This window comes from Porites lutea, chromosome 2, assembly GCF_958299795.1.
Source record: "Porites lutea chromosome 2, jaPorLute2.1, whole genome shotgun sequence".
Lineage (NCBI taxonomy): Eukaryota > Metazoa > Cnidaria > Anthozoa > Scleractinia > Poritidae > Porites > Porites lutea.
In genome coordinates this window covers 48,152,660-48,179,906 of record NC_133202.1, presented here as the reverse complement: position 1 = coordinate 48,179,906, position 27,247 = coordinate 48,152,660, and the positions used below count along the sequence as shown (strand labels likewise).

At 38.5% G+C, this 27,247-nt stretch overlaps 3 protein-coding genes across 3 annotated transcripts; 1 reads left to right on the top strand and 2 right to left on the bottom strand.

Annotated features, from left to right (window-relative positions):
• Window positions 1-396: 396 nt before the first annotated feature.
• On the bottom strand, window positions 397-12,885 carry LOC140928887 (uncharacterized). Its single transcript, XM_073378691.1, has 13 exons — window positions 10,476-12,885; window positions 9,656-9,743; window positions 8,797-8,828; window positions 8,053-8,206; window positions 7,268-7,431; window positions 6,361-6,515; window positions 5,741-5,821; window positions 5,287-5,398; window positions 4,718-4,795; window positions 3,756-3,883; window positions 3,038-3,154; window positions 2,250-2,360; window positions 397-2,041 (listed from the first exon to the last, which is right to left on the bottom strand). Exons 1-13 carry the CDS (start codon window positions 12,789-12,791, stop codon window positions 1,951-1,953), a joined length of 3,627 nt encoding a protein of 1,208 aa, XP_073234792.1. The 5' UTR covers window positions 12,792-12,885; the 3' UTR covers window positions 397-1,950.
• A 139-nt stretch (window positions 12,886-13,024) lies between these two features.
• Window positions 13,025-20,101, top strand: LOC140928886 (splicing factor 3A subunit 2-like). The gene is made up of 9 exons (XM_073378690.1): window positions 13,025-13,217; window positions 13,424-13,495; window positions 14,101-14,147; window positions 15,547-15,598; window positions 15,851-15,908; window positions 16,929-16,978; window positions 17,210-17,350; window positions 18,112-18,180; window positions 18,670-20,101. The coding sequence occupies exons 1-9, from the start codon at window positions 13,092-13,094 to the stop codon at window positions 18,829-18,831; spliced, it is 777 nt and encodes a 258-aa protein (XP_073234791.1). The 5' UTR covers window positions 13,025-13,091; the 3' UTR covers window positions 18,832-20,101.
• Window positions 20,095-22,351, bottom strand: LOC140928885 (E3 ubiquitin-protein ligase TRIM71-like). Its single transcript, XM_073378689.1, has one exon. The coding sequence runs from the start codon at window positions 22,300-22,302 to the stop codon at window positions 20,113-20,115; it is 2,190 nt and encodes a 729-aa protein (XP_073234790.1). The 5' UTR covers window positions 22,303-22,351; the 3' UTR covers window positions 20,095-20,112.
• Window positions 22,352-27,247: the final 4,896 nt, after the last annotated feature.

The window sequence follows — 27,247 nt, the reverse complement described above, 5'->3', positions numbered from 1 at the left end:
TTCTAAAAGTGAATAGGCGTACCTAACTGATTCAGACGCCGGACTTTTCATCTACTTAATTCAATGTTTCAGGTTCGTCTCATGAAATTTCGACGTCTGAACCGGGCCTATCACAGAGCTTCGGTCGACCAAAAAAACTAATACTTCGCTTGTCAATTTGTCAAATTCGAATAAGATCAACCTGCACTTGAATCGTGCAGACCGTTTTTGCACGACTACTCCAGCCCAAAGGATCACCCAAGCTGTAAGCTCTACATATCTAGGCAAAATGCCCACTTTCTCTCAAGCATCTATTTAGCTGAATTTCAAAAGCTCGTTTCTTGAAAAGCACGTCTATCAAACCATGTGTAAAACATAGATGACGTGCAATTTGATTCTCTAAGATTAGAACCCCACTCAAAGACACAGTTTTTATTACGATAATTTCTGAAATCAAGTGAATTTTCACAAAACACACTATTATCAAGAATAATATATGCATCTTATATACATTTTTCCTTTACAGAAATGAATCCAAGACTGGACGAAAAGACGGCGAAATCCTTTGTTTCAAGAAATTAATAGACCATTAATTTAATGTTAAAGTAAATTACAGTATAATTGTCATATTTGCCATGCATAATCAATATGACCTCTGGATATTAAACCAATTCACTTTGCGATTTTCAAACTCTGTGAACTACAAATGACAGAGTTAATCACCAACTTTAAAAAAAAAACAAAAACAAAACGATGAAAATCGGGGTGTAAAGCGATTTATCCAAACATGTATGTCGAATATAATCGTCAGGACAGAGGTTTTCATGATTATGCTGGTACATTAGAAAAATAAAGACATCTTTGCCAAATCTGTTTAATAAGAGTCATGCAATGATAAGTTTCTCATTCTGTACAAACAAGAACAGCTTTTTATTTTACTATTTACGCAGTTATTTTCTTCCCTATAGAATTCTATATTTCCATCTACATCACACTTTTAACAAGGAATTCAGCGGCGTAGTCAGCTTTTCGACTAAGCATAGGCCTGGCTGACTTTCATTTCAACATATCCTGATTTTTGCACGCATGACTTGTACGCACCGACCTCACCAACACTTTGAGCTCTTAAGCTTTTAAGTTCACCCCAAAATCGCATAATTTATTACACGCAATAGAGTGATCAAACCAAAACTTTGTAGGCCTACCGGTCTATAGGCTGGCTACGCCCCTGGAATTTAACTGTACAACCGCAAAGCACAAATTTGCACTGAAAAACAATATCTTCATGCAACAAAACCGATCCACTTGGGGGAGTATCCAAGTTAGGCTCAGCCTGTCAACAAACCTTTTCTTTCAAGAGCGATCCCACCTCTACACCTTTTCACTTGTGGTCCATAAATTCCCCGAGGTACAGGGTCTAAGAACAGGCTAAGTCAGGCTTAGAGTTAACTTACTGACGTAATACCAAAGAAACAAGTCCGGACAATCACAGCAGACACAAAAACGGAATAAGCCAATCACAACCTGACTTTTTCCCGCCAAGCACGGGGAACAAGTCTGTCAGGAAGACTGACTGGTTAAGAAAAGACGCGAAAATTTACAGGAAAATCACAATGATCGTTTTCTCTGGGATCAACCGAATCAGCCAAACCGGTATTAAGCTCGTCTTCCGGGCCACTCCCTTGGTTAAAAGACGTCTGATTTGTAGGTCACTAGATAAGTAACCTTCCCAGCTACCGAACAACAACTTGTTCGTTCTCTTAATCTCGACAGAAAATTAGATCAACAAAAGAAAGAGTGTGTCAAATGTGATTGCTGGTTTGCCAGTTACAGCTTGGTAAAGAGATTGAACACATTTGCAGGCTTTGATCCTGAACTATTACACCGGCAGTAAAAGCGTCAAATTGGGTTATAGGAAGAAGAATAATAACAACTCAATCACTATCGATACTAGCATGCTGTGATCACATGTCAACACTCGATCGTAAGTGCAGGGTTGAGTAGCCTGAGGTCTGAGGTGTTACGTATGCGCTTACAGCCGTACAAGTGAAGTGTGGTCAGCCTGTGGAGAGACAAAAAAAAACATCCTTTAGGCCAACTCTGGGAGACGAGGGAAACAAGGGACATCACGTTGCAAGAGAAGTAGAAATATCGAAGGGAAAGTAATAGTGACAGAGTCACGTGCAGTGTTGGGACGTGTGTGGCGTCTCACAGAAACATGTTTGTTCCGTTTTGTTTAAACACTAGACAACTCAAAAGTGCTGCCTTACCTTCTACAGTTCTTAGCGAGGTGTGCAACTGTATTTTGAGAAATATCTGTGCAGAAACTCAGCTTTAGATTACACAGACTTTGACTGCAGTAGTTGGCGAGCGACAAAACACTAAAAAAAATTAATTTAATTTAATTCAATTTCAAAACTTATAAGGCGCAAATATCTAGATAAACATATTCAACAACTACGTAAGCGCACAAAAATTAAAAGAGCACGGTTACCTTTACTTTTCTGTTGGAGAATGCAAGTACAAATTTTGTTACTTAAGGGTCCACTTATTCTCCCACATGATTACATCTGAATACGGTTTTATATTATCTTAAACACACACGCGTGGTGAACAGTATAACTTTAAGGGGGGAGGGGGGGGGAGAGGGTTTCAATGACAGCTATGTAACAACAAACCAAATCCAAGCAATTTTTCATCCTAGCCTAAGAACACAGCCGACATTTCCGGACGGCACCACTGGTCTGGGGAACGAGCGCGGAAATTCCATACTGATGACGTGTCACTACCCGCATCTGGGAGGTGAATCTGATTGGCTGAAGCACGTTTCCCACGAAGCACAGCGAATCGAAAGCACTACTCAGATCTGGGTAGTGAAGCGTCATCAGTATGGAATTTCTTCAGTAGTTCCTCGGAAGTCATTTCGCGGGAAACCAGTGGTGGCGTCGGGAAATTCGGCTGCTTTTTACGCTATTTTTCCTCCATGAATGGCGACCAATATGCATTAAAAAAATGACAAAAAAAAGAGAAATTCGAACCAAAAAAATAAATAACGAACCTCTTGTGGCCAACTCCTGTTGAGGTCAAATCTAAAAGTTCCAGTCGCTGACAGCTTTTCGAGAGAGCACAGATACCATTGTCACTTATTCTGGAACAGCCACAGATATCAAGAGACCTAGGAAGAAAACATAAATTCAATAACTTATCCTGCTTTAGCATTCCAGGGAGACAGAGCCAATTCTTAATTATAACTAGTTCGATAACTGTTAGCATCCTAAAAGCTTGAATTCTCAAACATGTCGAACATGAGACTGTTACTATCATTAACAATCTATCATCGTTGAAACTGAGGCCATTGTGACTAGCGACGAATACGGCTTAGTAACAATGAATTTATGCATGTGCAGAATTAAGTTCACTCCTGCGTTTGAATTGACTAACATTGTTCCACCGAAATAATGCACGCGCATTAACAGTGTGCACAAAGGCACTGAAAAACAGGCTGTTTACTCTCTATTTTCTCAATGCAAACGAGAACTCGACAAAATGAGCCGAGCACCTGTGAGCAAAAAGCACCAGGAGGTAGAGGTAAAAATAGGGTGCGCGAGAAAGTAGAATTTTCTGTTTTTACCTCCGATGTCCCCCTCCCAACTTCAGCCCCCACATTAACAGCGTGATCCTGGACAGGCGTCTATCCACAGAATAAAACTTTTGTATGGTTACAAATAAAATGTAAACATGTATGCTAAAAGATTTTAACAGCGTCTGCAGGCTACCTTATTCTGGGAAGATTGGTGGCTATTTCTGTTAGAGACACATCTGTAATAAGAGGACAATTCGCCAGAACTAGTGTGGTGACAAGTGGACAGTGGCGAACAATCTTCTTCACTGCTGAGTCACGAACCTGTAGTAAAGTTTTTATGTATTAGAAAAAAAACGTTTGCTTCAGTATAAGTATTAAGTACGTCGACTTGACTGGCTAATCAAGACAACAGTTCTGCAGCTGAAAGGAAGTTCGCTGTACTTCCTGACCTCTAAGTGGCAAAACAATACAGAAATAATTTCTTTTTTGTAGCCTGCTTAGTAGACATAATCTAACCCGGATTATAAGTCTAGTTCTGTCTGTGGGGCAGGCCACATTGTTGTTGTTAGCCTGTTCCAGGTGTTCGGATAGTGGAGCACGACGCAAAGGAAGAGAGCGAGGAAAAAATGAAGAGGAAAAGAGGGCTCTCACCCCTACCCCACCCCCTCGTTGTTGCTTTTTTGTGCTCACATCTCTTTCCACTGTCCCCTGCTGCCCCCCCCCCCCCCACCCTACCCCCCGATCTGAACGCCTGGAACAGGTAATGTTGGTGTGCACATGAAACACGAGTTATATCTGTTGGAGGGTTTTCTGATTATTGCTGTAAATGTTACAACAATAGAGATGAATGTGTCTTCAAGACTTTTCTTTTGGCATCTTTTATGGTTAAAGCAAATGACCACAAATTTCATTTGTCATAGTATATTTGGCATAATAGAGATGGGATTGAGACCATTTCAGGGATTTTCTTGAGGAAGATGCGACTTAAAATTATACTTACACAAAACAATGCAATGCTAACCTTCACTTATCTAAGTTATGGATTCATGTAGTGTTCATAACAGCCATGTCTAAGGACAGCTTGTGAACTGTAAAACAGGTCAAAAGGCTGCTCAAAGGAAACTTAAAACAACAAAAATAAAGATGTGGTTCTACCTGTTTGCAGCCTCTTAGATCAAGGTTCTCAAGCTCTGGTAGGTTTGATACCAATGATCCGATTGCTGAATCTGTAATCTGCAACAGTAGTCAAGCAAAATGAAAACAGATAAACAAACCTTTTTGTTAACAGTTCATTAATGTATAGCAGTTCAGCAAAATAATTATTGAAGAGGACATCATAATTAAATTATGCATATTCAAAAGATGGAAAGCGATATCCAGCCCCAGTGGATGAAACTGTGGATAATGCTAGCCGCAGGATAAACCTCTATCCAGTGAATAATGCAGTAGGCTATTCATTCTGAGGTACCTCAAGCCTCTGTTTCAAATTGAGGCTAAGTGCAAAGCCATTGATTTGAAAATGAAACATTTTGAACTTAGAATTGTTTTGAAAATGAGAGTTTTTGGAACTCAAAAATGGCCTCAGTACTTATCCGATGGACAGTGATTTGAACAAACAGGGCCAGGTATATCACTGACCTTTATGTACTCAGAAAAATCTTTATGTTTGATTGAGCAACACTACTTCATAAAGAATAAAAGATTTCATTTTATATTTTCCTCACCTTATGACACTGGCCAATATTCAGTGTCTGTAGCTGTTTACAAGTCTGACCAAGAATTCTAATCCCAGATGGTGTGATGTTAAAGCAGCCAAACACTTCAAAGATTCTAAGGCTGTGGAAATAAGGAAAAGAAAATCAAGGTGTTATTTCTTCAATTTTTGGCATTAGGTTAAAACTTTATCATATATAGATTAATATGGCTGGTAGCACTAACAACAGGCAAAAATTACCATTAAGTTGTCAAAGAAACATCATCTACTCAAGGACAACAATTCTACAAAGTAAAAACAAATCCTTTTTATTTGCTTCTCAACAAATCTGTTACAAGAAACAAACATGCATGATAAGTCATACTGGGGTAATACTGTTAAGCTACCATCCTCATGGCTAAAAAGTCTTTCCCTTGTTACTCAAAATGCAAAGATTGCAGACATCAGTCTGTACAAAAACTTACGTTTTGCCATGTTTGTTAGCCACACATTTGATTGACTCATCACTGACTGCTTGACACCCATTTAAACATAAACACTCCAACCTACAACATGATTAAAATTCATGTCAAAATACTTCACAGACAGTACAGGCTCCATTTCCCCTTTGTCATTTTCAAGGTAAAATCAAAAGAAGCACTGAAAGTATATTGAATTATTAGCATTTAATATTAACTAATATCGCTTGTGATATTGGCATACAAAAAAGCTACTCAAAACACTTTTTGTTAGATTTTGGCAAATGTAAATCAAAAGATTTTTTACTCCTTTAATAGTTGTTAGTCATCTTTAAGTATACAGTCCATTATATTGGTCTGAAAGTCCTTTGTTTAAACTACACTGTACTTATTTCATCCTAAAATAATTATCTTGAAAATTATGCATCAGAGAGAAAAATAATCAACCTGACCAAATGATTGACCAAAAGGAGCCTGTATGCACGAATTCAGCAATTTCTGAGGAACTTTTCTTCTGTGCAAAATTGACATCAACTGTGCCATTTTTGAACTGACAGCTTCATCGGCCCACAAGTTACAGAAAACAAGGAAGGAATATATAAATTACAGACTGACAAAGGCTTTACCTTTTTACATTGTCAACAAGAGCTTGGACACCATTGTCACTGACATTACTCCAGCTTGCGTCAACAGACTTTAGCCAACAGCATCGTGCTGCAACGTGCAGCAGAACAGACTCACCAATTAACTCACTGCCACGGCAACTACTAAAATTCAGCTCCTAGAAAATAATAATTTTGTGGTTTACCTTCACTGATTGAACTTACTTTTTAACCAGCTAAGGCAGAGAAGGAGGGATGGTATCTTCAAAAGGTTTAGATATACAGTTGAACCAACCAACCATCCCACAGTGCGCAAGATTAAATGGTTGATTAGGGGAGGTGGTCGCTTGTGAGGGGCAAACAACAACGGGTCTTTTATAAGAACAGGTCAGACACATCTATGAATATGACTCTCAGAATTTACTTCAGGTAAATTCTAAATCACAAATTATTTCACTTTAAGTACTGCTTCAAGGCTGTGCTCTAAAGATAATTGAAGAGTGCCCAGTGCTCTGAACCTGTAAAATCTAGGGTGCCAAGCACATGATTTGTTTGAAAAATCTGAGATTTTCTAGTCGCCCAGGAGCAAAAGTTGGGTGCCAGGCTCTGCTAGAGCACAGCCCTGCACTTGTAATCTAAGTTGTATGAAACATAACGCAAACATAGAGATCAGACTCCCTGCAAGTGTGCAAGTGGTCATGTACAGGAGGTTAAAACAATGAAGGAATTACCACCAAACAAGGTCCCGCTGCATAAAAGAGATGGTTTTTTGTTTGGGAGGTGGTTGCACAAGGATAAAAATTTAGAGCATCTGATACTATTATGCTCATGATATTGGGCTATTGCTAATAATAACTGTAGCCATTTTTAAAACTGTAATTGTAAATAAATGGGATCATTACATGTTTATAGTTCACAAGATTGTCCTAACCTCTAAGGAGTCACTACAGTTCCGAAACAACTCTCTAAGACCCTTGGATGTTACTTTGTCACTGTGACACTGGGAGATTGTTAAACTTGTAGGTCGATGTTTGCCAATAGAGCATAGCCATTCATCATTGATATTGTTGTTCTTTTTCAGAACAATAACTTTCCCTGTGAATAAACACAATGATTGCACCATGTGTTATTAATATGTTGAATATTGATTATGTTCAATATTATTGATCAGATGATTGATTCTGTTCAATAAATAATTATCTTGGATTAAATATACTGTTTACAAATTAAAGTAACTAAGCATGTCTAGTCATTTTAAGGGACTCATAATGCAACTATAATCCACTAATGACCCTTTTCTGATACATTTTTTAAGGACTTAAAAGGGTAAAAGAAATTTACAGACCTACAGTTGTATCTATACACTTGGTTTGTTCATAGAGACGATTTATGTAGTTCATCCTTAACGGTACAAGTCTAACAATAAATTGAGTTGGTGAAGTGATGTATTAACCACAACAGTTGATGTCAGGCACACTGAATCAAGGAAACCACTGTCAAAGATTTTGTTGCTAGTCACGCAAGGGTCCCTCTGGCCCCAGTTGTCCAAAGAGCTGGATAGCCCTATCCACCATATAAATCTCTACCCAGTGGATAGAGCAATTATTGGTTTCCCTAATACTTATCTACTGGATAGAGATTTATCCGATGGATAGCTCTATCCAGCTTTTGAACAACTGAGGCCAGGTCTATAAAACTTTTGTAACAAAAACTTACACAAGGTTTCATCCAAGGATATACGATAGAACTGACTGCAAACTCTAGCGCAAGATGCCAAGTCTTTGTGTGACAAAAAGGAAAATATCTGCAACAGGATTTCATCAGGAAGGTACAGGTATGGTACCGGCTCACTTTCACGTTGAGAACGAATCTGTGTAATTGTAATCAAACAGAAAATAGAATAGAACGTAACAAATATATGTAAGAAACCACACAACTCAAAAATACAGAAAGTTTTACTAAGTTCATTGAGTCCACTCATACAGCTTCAGAGACAGGGGCCTGGGTATAGTCATACTCAGCTGCTCCTCTTTAATTTATGTATTATACTGTAGCAATGGCAAACACCTTGCCAAGGATTTGTTTCACCCATTGAGAATGGCCACAGTAGAATGACCAAGTTCTCAGCCATAACAGTAGCCTGAGAAAACACACGACATTTTGCGATGCCACCAACCGTTTCCCCATGAAATGACGTCTGAGAAACGAGCGATTGGTTGAAGCTAATTTCACAAGTGGCACGACCGATCAGAAGCAGTACCCAGATCTGGGTAGTGACACGTCATCAGTATGGAATTTCTGCCCTTGTTTCTCAGACGTTATTTAGTGGGGAAATCGTTGGTGGTATCGCAAAATGTCATCTGTTTTCTCAGCCCACCATAACGGACAAAAACACTTGTCTCATAGTTAATGTATCACAAGAAACTGCTGTAATAAACAGAAAATCAAAGAATAACTTACCAGAGTTAGTATTCTCTCATAACTACCAACCTCTGAGACAAAAAAGACACCAAATTGTTGTTAATAATCCCAATCTAATGTTATCTTCCTCATAGGGAATTGAAGTAGTTAGCTAGGATGATATTAATATCATAAACATCATTAAAATTAATCTTCAGGGCTTGACAAAATTCCTGTCTAGTTGTCAAGGCTCTCACTGGGCAAGATTTCAAGTTGCTTGGCATGCCATTATTAGTCAGAGGTAATGTTTATAGAAGCCAGGGGAATTCTCCCAGGCCTTAAAGACAGCAATGAGTTCTCCTGGACAGACAATTTCTTGCCACACAAGCAATTCTTTGTTCTAACTTGCCAGTGGGAAATTACTAAGCAGGTTAGACTGTAACTAAATTATCTTTTAACTACGTCCAACCAGACCTGCTAGCCTGCAAACAGCAGATGTTTCTCCTCACTCATCGCTGCTGAGGGACATTTTGGCTCCTGAAACGTCCCTCAACATCAACAAGCGAGGAGAAACGTCTGCCGTTCGCAGGCTACAGACCTGCCTCAAAAATCAAAATTTCAAAGCTCCTAATCCAGCATAGAGCAACCTGAAATTGCATTTTTTTCAAGCACTGATACATTGCATTATGATTCTGAAAATCAAAATTCTCAACACTTAAAAACAGCTTGGAAAATCACACAACATAACTCATTATTATGAACTCATGGCTGAAACTAGGGAACTGTGAGCAAAATAATTAATGTGTGATGAAAACTAGAGCAAATTTGAAAGGTTTCAATGGAGACAGAAACCTTGTTTTTTAACTTGTTTAAAATTAATAAAAACAACAAACATTGAGTAACTACAATCATTTCTTACCTTGCAAATTCAATGGTGGCACTACTGCCTTTGACACCACTGATTTGGAAGGTGTGGTCCCTTCATCAAATGATGATGCAGTTGAACCCTAGACAGTTAAAGGAAATTGAGCTTAAAATGAATGTAGTAATATTATGATATTGTTCCAGGTTTTCCCTTTCCTATCTAGTGGTGAGTTTATTTCACATGTTCCTGAATGTACATTGCGTGTTTCCTATTGCAGACCCTACATAGCATTCATAACACATCAGCACTTTTTTGTTCGCAACAGACTGTGTTGTACCATCACTTTGCAATGCTACCAATAATGTGACAGTCAGACACACTGTGACACACTGAAAGTTGTGCATGGGGAAGATAATTTGCAAGTTATATCCACATTTATGCAACTCAGTCAAAAGGGGCCATACAAATTGCAAAAAAAAAAATCAAAACATTGCACATCTTGTTACAAAACAAAAATTTATATTTTAAAATTTATCTTAAATGCCTAGAACTGTCTCAAATTCCTGCTTTCGTGGCTAACTCTGGTGCCTCCCTCAAAGATAATGTAAAAAAAAAAAATGAAGTTTGTGCATTATAACTTAATTTGGCAAAATGATTTGGGCTAATCTGGGCCGTCATTAAAATTTCAAGTTGCCGGGTAAATGATACAACTAGGCAGGGAATCAAACATCTAGGAAATTTGTTGGGTTCTATTTTTCTTACAATAGTAGGTGGGAGTCATGTTCACAATAGTTGGGGGAAATCCCCAACTTTTGGCCCTTACTGACAGCCCCATAAAGGTTCAGACTCAGAAATGGATGGAATGGCTGCATACCTTTATCATGCACTGACTTGGAGAACCTTTTGAATGAACCATCCCACAAGGCAAATTTTCACTGTGAAGTCCTTCAGCTGATATATTATTTTCAGGCATGTTCTCAATGGGCAGACTTGCTCTTTGTATAACTGAAGCCTGGTTTTGTTTCTCATTTCGAGTGGTATTCAGAGAAGAATTATTCCTATTTTGACCAAATGATTTTAAATTTGTAAATCCATCGCAGCTATTCATTGCATCCTTTTCAGCACCACTGTAACTGATGGTCCTTTTCCGAGACTTGTTGCGACCGCTTCTTTTCTGATGCTTACTACCCTTCTCTTTTCCAGAACTTGTCAGATCTGAAAAAGATGTTGCTCTCTGTCTCTGTTTAGTTTTGGTTTGATCTTTGACAAAAGAACGACTCTTTGTAAGTTCACAAGGATGGTAGGTGCTCCAAGCGGTACTTGATCGCATCCAGCGCCGTTTATATTCACAAGAACTTGAGGAGTACCTCATGTCCTCTAAATTACTCGTACTTTGTGAAACTTGTAAAGAAAGGTTTGAAATGTCATTGCTTAATGACCTTTCCTCCTGTTCAGCTTTATCATAACCTAACAGATGTGAGAAATTCATTGGTTTATTCAGTGTTTCCTTGATTAATGCCTGAGTTTCTTCACATTGCTTCTCAAAGACTTTTCGTTGTTGAGGAGTCAAGCAAGTTGCTTTCACACAAATGAGTGCAGTGCCACATTCAATGCACCAGTTCGCAGCCTTGCTGTTGACTTCATTGCATTTTGGGCAAACCTTTCCCATGACATTTCCAGATTTCTCTGCAGGTACTACAAGAGTGTCATTTGTCTGCATATGATTATATGACAGTGCAATGTTACTGTTACTAACACAAGCCTTGTCTAATGGATTTTTAATTTCACTTATGAATTCACGTCCTCTGACATCTTCATTCTGTATATGATCCACTGCAACTGCTTCATGATTGTCTTTAGTGATTTTGGATGGCACATCTTGAGAATGCCAGCCATTTATAATTCTCCCATTTTGCTTGGAATGTTCTACATCTTTTGGATTCCCACAACCCTCTATAAACTCAGTCAGTTCCATGAGAATTTTATCTTTGCCTCTTTTTTGCTTCATTTTATGACCTTGCTTCTTGCCTATAGGATCTTTCACTCTTGTACTCATTTTCCCATTAGTAACAGAAGACTCTTGCTTCTTTATAACTTTTCTGTAATGAACATCATCACACTTTGAACCAAAACTCAACAAGCTAGTCTCAGAATCAGAATTTTCAAAACCAGAATAAAGTGGTCCATTAATCTGGGGTTCTGGACCATTAAACTCTGTACAATTAATACTTGCTTTACCATTAAGTGTTCTTTCAATATGCAAGGAACTGTAAGTATCTTTTGGAGGACTCTTGACAAATTGTTGTTTAGAATGGTTTTGTTCATAGCTGTTGACAAGCTGGCCTGAAGATGCAGGGAAGAATTGATCTTTCCATAATGGTTTGTTAAGATATGCATTTAAATCAAGCTCCCCAGAATGTACAGCCTCTTTTAATCCCCATAGCTCCAACCTGATCTCTTCTTCATCAGAGTAAAATCGCCGAGGGGACAAATTCTGATACAGATGCACGCTATCTGTGTCAGCACTTTCGGAAATACTGCTGCTAAAACCGCTTAAGAAAGGCGTTTCAAATGAATCTAACTGATGCATTTTATTTGATATCTCCTGCTTTGCATGAGTCCTTCCTTTTAATGGATAAGAGTCGAAGTGTTTGGAGCGCGAGCTGTGAGTTTCGTGACCACACGTTGAGGAAAGGCTCGCCGGAAACTGTTTAGGTGTGTTGCGATTCTCATCACGAAATACGTTCAACTTTTTCGTTTCGTCCAACTCTAGACTTTTGCTGAAAAAAGCCAAGCGCTTCTGGCGTAAGAACTCAGAATCCGGTCTTGGAGTGCTTTTTCCACCAAATCTTTGATGGTCTTGATCGACGTTCGAATGTTTTGACGAACATTCGAACGACAGGACTTGCTCTTCGTCACCTTCTCCTCGGCCGGGCAAGTGTTTGTCTGCAAAAGAATTTCTGAGATCTACAGCAAAAGAAGGTCTCCGGCGGAAGTTTGAACGATCGACTTCATCAATTTCTTCACGAAATTCGTCTTTAGGGAATATTCGCTCGTCATCTGAACTGAAACGAGACCTGACGACACCTGGGTTACTGACATCATTGTCTGCAGCCAAAACAGAATTTTGGAGTCTTCTAACCCAGTCTGAAGCAAACTCTTTCACATCGTCATCGCTGAGCTCCTCCATCTAGACTGACGTTTGCATACAAACTTCGTTAGCTACCCTATCAATCCAGACATAAACATTTCGGTTCCAGTATAACAGAACTTCGAAGAGAATAATCTTCCCCAAGTTGTCATGGTCACTACGCATGCTCTCTCAAAATGCCGCTGAAATTTTCTTATGCGTCCGCCAAAATTAGTAGCCTCGTCTTCAAGGCGAGTTTAAAAAGACTGGTGATGACTAATTCCTAGTCTTCCTCCAAGTGCGCGTCTCTTCTTCGTCGCCATATTTCTTTTCTAATTTCTGTGTATTTGTCAGTTCAAGATGGATTTTCAAAACAGAGCAGGCGGCAAGACAGGCTCCGGTGGCGTCGCCTCCTGGTCAGAATCTAACAGAGACCGACGAGAGCGTCTTAGACAGCTTGCGTTAGAAACAATAGACCTTAACAAGGTAAAATAAGAAGTTGTTTTGCACGTGTGGCGCTCTCTTTAGCGTAGTAGTGAAGAGTTCATCCAACTACGCATGGTTTTAGGACAAAAGTCTTTTCTTCATTGCGTATTATCAAGAGGAAGCCATATTCGATGTACCGGGTACACAATAATAGTAATATACACTGTAATAATATTATGCATGTACTTGTTGTTTCTTGTTTTTAGGATCCATATTTTATGAAGAACCATCTTGGTTCCTATGAATGTAAATTGTGTCTTACACTGCACAATAACGAGGTAAGTTGAATGGTTACACTGCACAATAACGAGGTAAGTTGAATGGCTGTCAATGGTTGCTTAACTGCGTTCTGGGTATGCTTTCTGTACAGCCCTTTTAAAAATTTAATAATTATGTATACAATAATCTCATACTATTTCACACAAACAGTGGATATGAATAGAGTGAGAACATGTATGCATAATCAATGCACGAGGCTGAGCGGAAACTTACTGCTCTCTAGCCCAGGGCTTGTGGAGTGTGCTATCGGTCTAGTGAGGTGAGGCTGTCGGGCAATCTAACTTGCCTGAGGGGCAAGTGAAGTTGTTTGGGGAATTCAAATACAGTGGAACTGTGATCATTGCTTATCAATTTTGGGGTGGTAGTTGAAATGACTTCTGTTCTAATAAATGTCAGCTATAGCTTGCCTGAATAACAATCTGTAAAGCAGATGAACCTGTGAAGTTCACCCCAATTTACGTGTTATGCCTTGAGGCAGAAGTCAGTTGACAGTAACCACCAGACACTAATAGCGCACAACCCTACTGTATCTTCAGTCCTCTCATTTCGCTTATCATTATTTTGAGATTTTATTTTAATTATTATTGTCTATTTATTATTGTAGGGAAGCTATCTTGCCCATACTCAAGGAAAAAAGCATCAATCTAACCTGTAAGCACCAGAACACACACTATATTTGGGTTCCACAGTTTGTACCTGTGCTTGGATTAAGATGTGATGTGATCTCTTGCTAGTTTTCATAATATTACTCTGGTCACTGTAAAAAGGATGGTAATCTCTATGGTAATAATGATCACCGTAAAACCTTGTCTTTAGAAAGGACTGAAGTATTTCCCTGTCCCATAAAAGCATACTTGTCCAATACTCCAACAAATTTATTCATGGTATTGTTAAATTTCTCATTGTTTTGCTTCGTTCTTCACCATTATGCTTTTGTACAGTACTGTAATGTGAATACAATGCAATACATTGCCATGCATAAATTTGTCGGAGTATTGGACAGCCCTCCCTTGTTGAGTGTCGCCCCATTGTCCCTTAGAGTACTTGAAGGACACTGTTTTGTAAGTCTCCTACTGGAGATGTTAATGCCATTAAGGTAAAGGCAAACACGAGCCAAAGGCCCAAATGGTTGGAGCTTATCCCAGTTTCATTAGTATGAAGCACCTAGGAGTATTGTTACTCCCCCCTGTACGGGATGCTAGTCCATCCCAGGGTTACCCCCCAGCAGTATGTCACCAGTACCCATTTATACACCGGGTTGAAGAGAGACAAAGTGGAGTAAAGTTCCTTGTCTAAGGAAACACGATGGGCGTGGCTTGAACCCCGGACCTCCAGATCCGGAGTTTGAGGTGTTAACGACTCAGCCACACACACCTCCACAGTGCCATTCCTACGTGTTTATTTGAGCCACACAAATGTCTAGCAAAGCAATAGCAAAAAATTTGTACATGTATGTACCTTCATCACCTAGTTTGAGACCCTGAGTATTGGTCTGGCCCAGGGCTCAAACCCATGACATCCCATCCACTTTGCAGTCCAGCACTTTACTTACAGCTGCTCTAAGCAATCCTTATCTTTGAGGGATTCACTTAAACTTAATTTGTGTTTCAAGAACGTTAAAGTGATCATCACTAAACAAGATTCTTATTTTAAATTACCTTTTATCATTCTTGTGAAATGCTTATTCCACAAACCCTTCCAAACAATACTTGTATCTTAAAATGACTCCCAAAGGATCAGTTTCTGTGACTAGAAATAACTAGCCTGCGAGCAGGCTCACTTGTGTTTCCTACCGATGTTTTTTATCATTAAGTTTGATGTGTGAATGTTTGTGTCTCATATCCTTGGTTTTTGTCATAATTAAGTGGCCTATCGTTGCCTGTCATTTTTAACCAAATAGATCACTGTGTTCATCAGCAAACGTGGGGTATTCAGAAATCAATAGCTCGCATACAGGCTCATTTTTCCTTGGCCCATTGGTGGCATACATCGAGCTGCCAAAAATTTTTCCCGAACTTTCTAAGAAACAACTAAATATGATTATTTTCAGCGCTCGTCGTGCTGCTAAAGAAGCAAAAGAAGCCCCAGCTCAGCCAGCACCAGTGAGTACAGTAGTTTGTGTTTTTTTTAAAGTTATTTGAAGCAGTACTGTTGTAAAGCTGTATTTCTGATCAGCATGTCACTGAGCTTAAAATTGACTACCTTTCATTCTTTCAGCCATATTATTTTATGTACCTGTGTTCTATGAAAAGTGAACTGTGAATGAAATAAAACAAAAGAAGAGGATAAATACTGTTATGTGATGAAGCAGTATGTACAAGTAAACACTGTAATTGCTTTGCTTGCTTTTACAGGAAAAACCAAGGGTATCTGTTAAAAAGTTTGTCAAGATTGGCCGTCCAGGTTATAAAGGTAGCAAAAAAACCTTATCATTTTTTTTTATTTCTCTCCGTCATGTCATAATATTTACTTGCTAATAACATAATGTGTATGTAGATGTATATAGAATACACTGGTACTTGACTTTTTTTTTCTCTGAAAAGAGTAATAATTCTACAAGGATGTATACATGTTATTTGGTATGTTTAAGAAGAGAAGTAAAATGTATAAATGATAAACTAAATTAGCCTGAATTTTGACCATGAATTTTTGGTCTTGTATGGCTTATACAGAGTCGTTATTTGCTCTTTGCAGCTGTAGCTAGATGGTGTGACTGACACTGTACTTGTATCTACGTGAATCACCTTAAAATACCAGAGACAAAAATATTTTAAGTCCTGACAGTGCCATTTTGTAATGGTTTCAGAGAAAAAATACCATAGGTAGCAATGGAAAAAGTCACTGGACCACAATCCTTGCATTATTGCATTTTTTCCATAAAACCTGAGTCTTTCATTCCAACATCCACAAAATCTTAGTCACCTCGCGATTGCTTTCTGCATGTACCAAATTTCCTTGTGTGCTCTTTCCATCTTTGGTAACAATATTATGCGATAAAATTTCAACAATACATTAAGCTGGTCACTCGATTGTAGGTGCCAAAGGCATATCTAATTTTGCCCACCATATTGTGTGCAGTAAAATGACAACTAATCCACACAACTTACAATATTCTACATAAATTGCCACAATAGGCCACGATGACGATGTTTGACTACAACTACCAGAATTCATTTTGTCTTTACCTTCTTATTGAAATTTGTCAATTCTGCTGAGGTTTAACTAACACTAGCCCTAATAATTTATTTGCACAAGCCACAAGCAAACAACAACTGAAGGATTCTAGTGCATGAAGTAGTAGTAAAATAATGTCAATGTGCAATTATTGTCCTTTAGCATTACATGCAATGGGTTTTAAGTCCAGAGCAGTACTTCAGCTTATATAATGTTAATAAAATAATATTTTTTTGTCTTTCTATCACATGAATACAGTAACAAAACAAAGGGACCCAGACACTGGACAGCACAGCCTTTTATTTCAGGTACTAGGTTTATACCGACATTGTACTTGTTTAGCAAATATCATTACATTTATTCAAAGAGAGCAATTAATTACTCTCAAGAAATCACCCCCACCAAGAATTCCCAGGAGTACCCCCCCCCTCTCCCCTCTCACTATGGATCAATGCCAAAGAAGACCCATTAGGGGGCTGATATTGTATTTTAACTTGCTTCAGAATGCTCAAAAGTGATTCATTCCTCTGTATGTGTAGGTGGATTATCCAGAGATAGCAGAAAGCATCACTCCAAGGCATCGCTTCATGTCAGCTTATGAACAGCGAATTGAACCACCAGACAAATCATGGCAGTATCTTCTTTTTGCAGCTGAGCCTTATGAAACTATAGCCTTCAAGGTATGTTCCGTGATTTCAAACAGTTTACAAAGCATTTGCTGTATTGCTGGTTTTCAGTGTCACGCCATTCAAAATACCGTAGATCAAAATTGAAATCAAAAAAATTAATTATCTTTCAATAGATTAAGTCAAGAGTCTGGGAAATGTAAGTAAGCAACTATGCAAAGACTCTTGCCAAGATTCAGGTCAGAGGAATATTTTGTATAGAAATACCCAAAGAAATGTTTTACCCAAATTTATAGAGATTTGTATGGAGGCACCATGCTGAAGAAACAGAAACATCTGTTGCTGAGTTTTGCTACAAAAGCATGATTATATTTCTCAAGTAATTCATAAACATTAAAGTAATACTTTTTCTAATGCATGAACATCTGTTTAGATAAGCAAAATTAGAGTAAGCTTCTTTTTTAACCTTCATGACAGCTCTCTTAGCCGTTATGTAAGTGCTTAGACATTCAAGCATACTCCAAACCAAGAAGCCTTTTGAAGCGAAAATTTGTATGAAAATTATTTTTCAGCTTTTCTAATACATCATCAGTTTTGTAGTTTGAAGTCTAGTGACAACAATTCATTTCTGTGGGATGCAGCAGGCCCCTTTTTGAGATGGACATTAAGTGATGTTCCCAGTGGTGTCCGGCCTTGAAGAGAGCTGACTGCAACTGTTGATATGTAAATTGAATCAAAGAGTCAGCAGTTTGGAAAAATTTCCATGTTTTGTTTTCAAACACCTTTAAGTTAATAAGAAACAACTCTTGCTGTAGATTCCAAGTAGGGAAATTGACAAAGATGAAGGGCGACTGTGGACTCACTGGAATAAAGACACAAAGCAGGTCAGCAAATTCTGTTACTGTATCTCTAAATGAGTACATGCACTTTGATTGGTCAATTTAATGGGCCATAATTCACTGTAATGATGGGTGAATTCAAGTTTGTTTTGGTTTTTAATTTGCTGATTGTTTCATGTAATTTTGGTCTATGGGTATGTTGAATGATAAACAAATGTTTTGAAAACTCAAAGCCTTGACCTTGGACCCTGTTGGATTTGATGCACCATGACCCATCAACAGCTGTTCCACTTCTTGAAATGAAGCCTTCGATGCCCTCTTAGACTCTCCCTTAACCCAGAGATTTAATAAACATCTTTCTAACCCATCAATTATCCTTTAAAATGAACACCTGATATTTGTTGTACCCGTGGATGGTTTAGTCATGAGCAAATAAAACAGAAATGCGGGATCATATGATTATCAGTTGCTTTGGACGATAATTTTTGTGCACTGAACAACTCAATAAAAAGCATTCTGTTTTTTTGCTTTCAGTTTTTCCTGCAGTTCCATTTCCGACTAACACCCAATCAAATTCAACAGCAGCAACAGAAGAGAGGTGGAGCTGGTCAACAGAGTTTGCCACCTGGCCTTGCACCTCCACCGCCCAGAAACATCCCCTCTGCAAACCCTCTTAATCCTTTTGCTCAGCGCTGATTACTTTACTAGATGTACCTTCTCACAGATTGTTGTCCGGACATATGAACCCACTTATCATTTTGCTTAGTGCGGATTCAGATTGCCCAGATAGATCCATGTACCTCATCACACAGTAGTCTCTAAACTTTTTCCCAGCCGTGGGGTCAATTAAGTAAACTCTTACAAGTGTAATTTACAAGGGTAGCTATTGTTTTCAGACTTTTAAACAATGGCTACACTTATGAATTACTCTTGATTTGTAAATTTTTACTTAATTGACCCATTGACCCATTAATTGATTACCTGGTGATTTCCTCGTAGAGGGCACTGTAAACATCTGTATGAAATATTATTTTTATGAAGGTTTTTTATGTGGACATCATTAGAACTTTTATGTCTTCGTATTCTCTTTAAACAATTCAGGAAGTTTCATACATGCACCCTGCAACTCTACTAAAAATTTAAAGTCTTTTTTGTAGGATTTAATAAAGGCTTTGCCTTGAAAATGTGTTTTCAATTGTGAAGCATCACGGTCCTTGAGTTTAATCCCATAGTAGCTCTCCTAGTCTGAGTCTTTTGTGTCGTGCTAATTTGTGGTCCTGTGAAAAGTAGTTTTTTGTCACAGGAAACTCAAAAAAAGCAGTATCTCAAGAGACCAGATTAGTGCGTTGTTTTAGAGCCACTGCATGGAAGTTAAATAAACAAGCAAACAACATTTTATTTTATTTCATTTCTATCCTGTGCAGGCAACAACAACATGCTGAATTGTATCTTATGCTGGAAACCTTTGAATTAAGTTAAGGCTATGTTATCATTTATCACCTAATAACAGTCAAAGTCATACTCAGGGAAACAGCTCATTATTAGAGAGATTAAGATTCACCGGTTTACGCCAAATGGCAGACGTGATTTTGTACCACGTGACCAAGTTTTTCTCTCATTTTTCGTTTACTCTTTATTGCTTCTACACAAAAATAAGTAGTTTTATGCCAGTTTTAACCACAGGAATCGTTCGGGACTGTTTTTATCTGCGTACTTTCTATTCTGAGAGATCCTCAACTTGAGTCTGACGTTTGCCGTTTGCGGTAAACGTGAATCGTAATCTCTCTAATAGCAAAAATATAGTTTCTCTCCCGTAGTTTCTCTCCCGTCTTTTCTCTCAACAGAGTTTTAAGCAAAAGCATTGTAAACAAATACTGATTTAACATACACATGTAAAACATGACCATTCATGTGAAAAAATGTAAAGGAAGAAAGAGCCAAATACAGCCTTTTTGTGATGTTGAAACTTTACAGCATTTATTCAAAAATCTGAATACGACTGTTCTCGTTGTCAGACACAACTGTTTTACCATCACTGAGAACGGCTGCTGAGATCGGTAAATTAAACTCTCCCATTCCGCTTCCTCCTCTTCCAATTTTAGCGAGAAACTTCCCACTCAGATCAAACACGTGAACCCTGTGATTGTTAGTATCACCAACCATCAGATGCCCTGCCTTATTCACGGACAAACAACAAGGTTTGAACTCCCCATCCGCGATACCCCGCTTCCCAAATTTGTAAAGGAAGTTACCCTTTCTATCAAATAATTTTATAGAATGATCACCTTGATCTGATACTATTAGATAGTTATCATGCTGGATACAGTGATAGGGTTTAGTGAAAGAGTTCTCTGTGCCAAGTTTATATAAAAACTGCCCATCAGCGGAAAAGAACTTAATTAATTTGTTTCGGCTATCAGCTACAATGATATTGCCATCACTGTTAATAGATAAACCAATGGGAACGTTAAGTTGGTGATCACGACTTCCTTCTCCCCCCAAGCGGCGAAGGTATTCCCCCTGTCTACTTAGCACTTGAACTCTGTGGTTTCGCTGTTCAGCTACAATAATATTGTCACCAATATGTGCTATACCGGAAGGCCAGAAAAACTTACCGTGCTTAGCACCCTGATCACCAAAAGATCTAATATGAGTTCCATCGCTCTTGAATAAGTGAATCTTATGGTTACCAACGTCACTCACTGCAATTTCATCATTTTCATTTACTGCTACCCCCCAAGGATATTTCAGTATGTGTTCTCCAAATGATAACACAGGTCTGAACCGTCTGGGTTTGACTTGAACCTCAAAAGGGATGCCACAGATATGTTCTCCATTAACCTTCACTGATGCACTGCATGTTCCTGCTTCTTTGGCAAAGTATTTGATCTTGTAAGTACCATCTTTGTTATCTTGGACTTCTACTTCAGCTGCGCATTTTTTGCCTTGACGATTCCAGATTTCCAGTGTGACACAGTCATTATTACCATAACACTGATGACATTTCTTGTTTCTTGTCGTCACAACAAGCTGTGCTTCAAGTCCAACAATTGCCTCACTGATTCCTTTTCCATCAGCACTCGATTGTTGCGCTCTTGTCTGACTTTCTTTAAGGGAACCAATCTGTTCAGCGCTTATGAGATCAAATAACTTGTGATTCTTCACAAAATCAAATTCTTGGAAAAACCCGTCATCACGGTCACTGTCTTCTTGGAAATTTTCTTCCTTTAATATTTTGCCCAGTAGCTCGTTCGGCTGCATGAGTTGAGCGCTTGAGCTTCGCTTTAAAAGTGTCTCACAATCTTCTGTTTCTGATTCATGCTTTTTTGCTTGTTCTTCAATCTCCTTCTTTTGCTTTCCAATTTTTTCATCAAAGATCTCCAGTTTCTTTGCTTCAATGGCTGCATGAATGCTGTCAGCATACTCTTGTACGTTTCTCTTCAAACGAGCGGCTTGTTCTTGAACTTCACTAAGGCTTTCGTCAAGTTTGGTGATTTTGCTTCTCTTTGTTTGAGCTCGTTTTCTCTGGGATACAATTGCAGATTTAACTCTTAACTTCCGCTCATTTGCAGCTTGTTCGAGAAGAATCTTTCCGTGCCCATCATGATTCGTTAACGCACAAGCGTTGCAGATTGCAACTTCGCAGATATTGCAGAAGAATTCTATCTCCTTTTTCTCGTGGCCTGGTATCGCACAAAAAGTTGGCCGCTTTAAAATGTTCTCAAAGTCATGATCTTGAAAGTCTTCCAATGCAAGCGCATAGTGATCTTTATTGGCTTTCATCCCATTGTGGAAAGTGATGCACTCTCCGCCCCAGAACGCACAACACTGGAAACAATAATGGCTTTCTTTGCTACGTTGGTTGCAATTTCCACACTTAACTCCGGCCGTGTTGCACTCTTTAATAGCTAATACGTCGAGCAAGCTGTTAATACGAAAATTTGTTGGCAAAGCCGCTAGGTTTCCATTATCAGGGACCTTGAATTCCTGTCTGCACTCCGGGCACGCAATTTTATCTAGTCTGCCACTCGTTCGTTGAATCTCATTCAGACAATGAAGGCAAAAACTATGCAAGCACGGCAACTGTTTTGGATCGGTGTACTTGGACATACACACAGAACATGACACCTCTTCATGAAGGTTGTTTAACAAGGTTTGAATATCCATGTTGACTGTGTTAGCGGTCGCGAAAGCGGTAAACGTGACGGAACGGCGAAAACTACGTTGAATACATTGGAGTCTTTTTGGGTGTTAGGCTTATTATTTTTGCACATGATTGACATCGAGTAAAGCAATCAAAAAGGCTTACTTGACATGTTTTGACGTTAAGTAACTTCTGATGATGATTTCTTAGAACTGAGTTCAGGGTGGGTGCTGGTCCCCGACCTTTATTCAACTGTTTCTCCAGGTCCGTTTTTCTTTACAATAGAGAGCTGCTTTTTGGTTCGTTAACGTATTTTCAATAACACGAGACAACGACAGTCATAGTCAAAAGGTTTTGGGACACTTACCTTTCTTCACGTCAGTCTTTGTTTGGAATTTGCATGCATGTAGCCAGCAATACATATCTATGAACTCCATCTTACCAAGGTTCCTCCCCGACCCCTCCCCTATTGGAGTTTATATACCTTCCCTCAAAAGATTTTTGCAGCCTTTTTAAAGGTTTTCAGTACTGCACAATGCATGCTGGAATCAAAATAGCGTGACCCAAGATAAACATCACTTTCACTATCACTCTCTTCTACAAAAGGCCAAGACTAGAGGTACGTTAAAGTTATTTTTACATCTGTTTGTACTAGTCTCTGTGTGTGCAGTTTTTGTGCAGTTTTGGTTGACGTAACACTGGCCTGCTATACAGCATTCTCGTCCCCAGAGCCCGTCGTTTCTTGGTCACGTGATAAATTAAGCCGAGTGGCTCTGGGGACGAGAATGGCTATATGTTTCATGCGCAAATCGTGGTATTCTCAATGCTAACATCCCTGTGAACATGATCATTTACATATGAAGAACAAGACGGTTTGTAACAAAACAAGACGCTGTGGGAGTGTATACTTGGAGGTCGATGTACTGCGCGTGTCTGAATTGTTTTATGTGTATCAGGGATGTGTACTGAGTATTGCATTAACGTTGAATATTTTAGGGGTTGGTTGAGATGCGTGAAGTGGAAGGGGTGGGGTGGAGAATTGGTAAGATAATGGCTGTAGTTTGTTAATCAGTGAAACTTGTTTCTCGTAGAATTTAATACGAAGAAACCAAAAAATAATTATTTTTGGATGTAAAAGTGATTTTAGTTGTAACAGTGAGGTATTTGTGGAAGTGCTAATGTGGTTATGAAGGGATAGTGTAGTCACAGTGTGTTGAAATGAAGTGGTGGTTGTGAAAAGTCTTATTAGTAGTCTAAACATACTTGTATGGAATAGTATTCCTCTTGATATGCGAAAGAAGGACACCGCTGGCGCGTTTAAGAATGCTCTTGAAAAATATTTTTCAGCCTAGTTCTTATGTGTAGATATGTTTTCATATTTTTAAATTCTAATGTACATATCACTTTTTCTTATCTTATAGTATTTTTAAATTCGCTGTGTTTATCTTAGTAGTTTTAATATCGTAATTTAGGATTGTATCTTGTAGTATTTTTAAATTTTAATTCGTAGTGTCTATTTTTATTAGTTCGAAATATTTTTATTACGTTTGAGGGCTACTAGTTCATCAGTGTTTACTGTCATGTACTACCCTCATTAAATAAAGTTGCTACTTACCTACCTACCTACCTTGTACTTATTTTAAACGTTGTTAGGCTTTCTGTTTAGGGTTGTTTTTCTCTCATTTTTGATAATATTTGTATGGAGAGAACATGGATAAGACCAAAAGTTCATTTAATACAGGGAAGTAGTTCAAGATGTTGAGGGGTGGGAGGGAGTGGCTGAAATTTTGTGTGTGTTCTGAGGGGCTTTGAAAAATCGGTGACGTCAAGGGGAGGGCGTAAAATCTGGCTATAGAACTAAGGGCCGTGGTCGCTTGCAGAAATCCCCGCACCTTAGTCTGACGCAACAAGAATCAACTTTGCGATTATATGACAACCGAGCCAGCACGGTTAGCTGGGATCTTTGTATTGTGATGCTAGGATCCCGGTTGGAAATTTTCCAAGTACCTTATTCGTACTTCATTTCGCGATTTTCGCGAGACAGTATTTCGCGAAGCTTTATTTTCGCGATTTCGATGGGGGATAATGATAAAAGATCATTAAATTTCGCGAAAGCGTTGTCAACGTCGTTTTATTTTCAAAAAAAAGTCTAAACTTCAACCTTTCTAAACAAACTGGAACAAGTTAAGATTAGGTACATATCGTCCTAGAGTCCGCAATGTTCCTAAACATCCGGCTCTTCAAAGGGATCTTCCGGTGGAAGTTTCTTTGAGCCACTAACAACATCAGTTACAACAGCCTTCTTCCATCCTTTTGCAATTGACTGTCTGCCTTCAGAGTTAGACAAATGGTTGTACATGCTAACGAGCCAAGTTGCATGAATTGGTTTGAGAACGGAGAGTCGCAGGTCAACATCAGCATCATCGAGGAACACCCCTGAATCTAGTTGACTTTGAATTTGCGCCGAGTACCAAAGACGTGCACTGGTCTTTCATAAACTTTTTTTCTTCTCTATTAACAGTCAAATCATCTTCAGATGAAGATGAGTTGTTAGATTTTCTGCTCGATATATTCATGTGAGATCTTTGCAAATTACCTTTATTGATTACACTTGACAAGATGCAAAATGGAGCTGACCAGGGAATAATTTATTATTTATGTCGATACATATGCTGTACATGTTGTTGTTGATCTTTTGTGATTCAAATTTCTTACCATGGTATTTAATATCGCGTGTGTAAATTTCGCGAGGATTTTTATTCGCGAGGCTTTAATTTCGCGATTTTTTTACAATCGCGAAAATCGCGAAATTAAAGACGCGCGAAATTAAGTACGAATAAGGTAATCACGCTTGCCAGGCGGCCCTGCAAATGAGCCAAGCGAGCAACAGGATAGCAGGTAACACACTGTTCACGCTTACAGCTTCCCTGGCTCATGTGATCAGGCCGGTACTGTGAGTTGTAGTGTCACGTAGCTTGCACGTGAAAGCTCGTGGTTCGTGTATGAGAGAATACAACTCAATGGATTTTAAAAATAGAACATGGTTTGCACATCAGAGAGAAACAAATTCTTCATGTTAACCACGCATTCCTCCTAACCCTCTTCCCTGATGTGCAGAAATTATGCGTGGTGACTAGTGAAAGCACCATCTTTAAAACTTCGACTAAGGTCAGACTAAGGTATTCCAGATAGTTAGACTAAGTTTGAACTTAGCCTCTTAGAAAGTTCTCTACATGTTGATTCGACCGACATAAGCTTGCTACAAATACATTTTTACTTAATCTGACTGATTCTCTCACTTTTAACTGTGTGTTTTTGATTGATTACATATTTATTTGGTATTTTGTTCTTTTTCTTTGAAACTTGAGACATTTCGCCTTCGTCATCTTGCAATGTATCTATGTTGATGTAGATGTAAATGTAGATGTATGTGGGCTTTCAAGAGGGATAAAAGAGACTGCATCTCATGCACCCACCTGATTATGACCCCAATGAGATCTCTAGCCTCTACCTCGGAGGCAAATTTGGACCATTCACTTGAATTGTCAACAGAAAAGACACTGCAGCGACATCAAATAAAGATCCCATTGTAACTGGCGGAGAAACCTGAGAAACTCGTTTTCGAAGGCCCTCTCCCTTCAGCTTCGAGACATTACTCTCTCAAACATTGTGGAAAAAATATCTTACTCTTAAAAGTATCTTATGTAAAAAGTTGACATTTTGTGACATCACGCGATTGCTACTTTTGGTAAAAAGCTCCAGCCCTTAGTACTTGTCTGTATGAACAATAATTAGAAGAAAAAGCTGATTGTTATCGTCAACTGTTTTATCAGACTCTGGATCGTTTTTCTGTGTATGTTTAAAATCAGACGGAGGTTCAGAAACTTTAACAACATTTTATTTAAAGAATTAAATGGATAGTGGTATCATAAGGGCAAGTAGGTTTTCAAACCATACGTTATAATAACGTGAAGTGGTTACGAAACGAGAAGCTACGAGACATCTCTGTTAAACATTTTTGTAAGCTTTTCTGGACTTAACCGTATACAACGTTCAATGTCATTCCTATTTTTTTTTTTAATCGTCAAATTAACTTTTTTGAGTCACAAAGCAAGAATATTTTGTGCACTAGCAGGGTGAGGGAGCTCCCAACATTATAAACTGCAGCACCGTTGAGTTTTATCTTTGATTTAAGGTGGCTCGATACAGTTTTTCAGGGTCAATACCTCCCAAGTTTGAGTATAAACTACGTCGCCATAAACAAAGATTTGGAAAAATTGACACCCCTGACAGTTGTATTATAGATTAAGATGAAAATTTGTTATGATCAGGGTTGCAATGAAATCGGAGTTGTCATAGCAACGAGATGACGCTATTATCTATTTTACTTGCAGCAGTATTTCTTGGCACTGGGAACTGTTCTTCCAAAATCGTTTACTGGAGCTTTTTCCTACAATAGGCGCCTCGATGTTCGTGAATTTTAAGCGAAATCTGTAGGAGCGTTAACGAGATATTTTCGGAACACGTTTTTATGGTTAGAAACACTTTGTGGTAAAAAATAGACAATCTTGATGTTCGACTGTTATCTGTACTAAACGAAGCGCTTTTGACATGTAATTTCACCTCATAGTGGTTTCAATCTTTTTAAAAGCGTGTGTGAAAGATCATGGAAATACCTCCAGCCGATTGCTAGAAAGAAGGATCTGATTAGTATGTATTGGGGAGCTCTTGTTAGCGGTAATGTAAACATCTCGGTCTACTTTAACAAATTAGCGAATAATTTTTAAACTGCTCAATAGATTTTTTAAACAATTTAAGAATCTTGAGATTAACCGTCATTTTATATGACTGCTTAGTTTCAGGGTTATTGATATATTATGAGTTAGTAAAATAAGGGCTACAATTCGCTAATATTTTGTTTACAAGTAAAAGCCTCTCACTATTCAGGGGTATTGTCTCAAAGTTTCA

What these genes read in the sequence shown, in the direction of transcription:
- LOC140928886 (XM_073378690.1), top strand. Translation starts at nt 13,092, where the DNA reads ATGGATTTTCAAAACAGAGCAGGCGGCAAGACAGGCTCCGGTGGCGTC. An exon ending in TTACACTGCACAATAACGAG is followed by an intron (nt 13,496 to 14,100) that starts GTAAGTTGAATG and finishes TTATTATTGTAG; the next exon opens with GGAAGCTATCTTGCCCATAC. An exon ending in TGGCCGTCCAGGTTATAAAG is followed by an intron (nt 15,909 to 16,928) that starts GTAGCAAAAAAA and finishes ACATGAATACAG; the next exon opens with TAACAAAACAAAGGGACCCA.
- LOC140928885 (XM_073378689.1), bottom strand. Translation starts at nt 22,302, where the DNA reads ATGGATATTCAAACCTTGTTAAACAACCTTCATGAAGAGGTGTCATGT.
- LOC140928887 (XM_073378691.1), bottom strand. Translation starts at nt 12,791, where the DNA reads ATGGAGGAGCTCAGCGATGACGATGTGAAAGAGTTTGCTTCAGACTGG. An exon ending in ATGAGAGAATACTAACTCTG is followed by an intron (nt 8,207 to 8,796) that starts GTAAGTTATTCT and finishes ACAATTACACAG; the next exon opens with ATTCGTTCTCAACGTGAAAG. An exon ending in ACCAATCTTCCCAGAATAAG is followed by an intron (nt 3,155 to 3,755) that starts GTAGCCTGCAGA and finishes TTTTCTTCCTAG; the next exon opens with GTCTCTTGATATCTGTGGCT.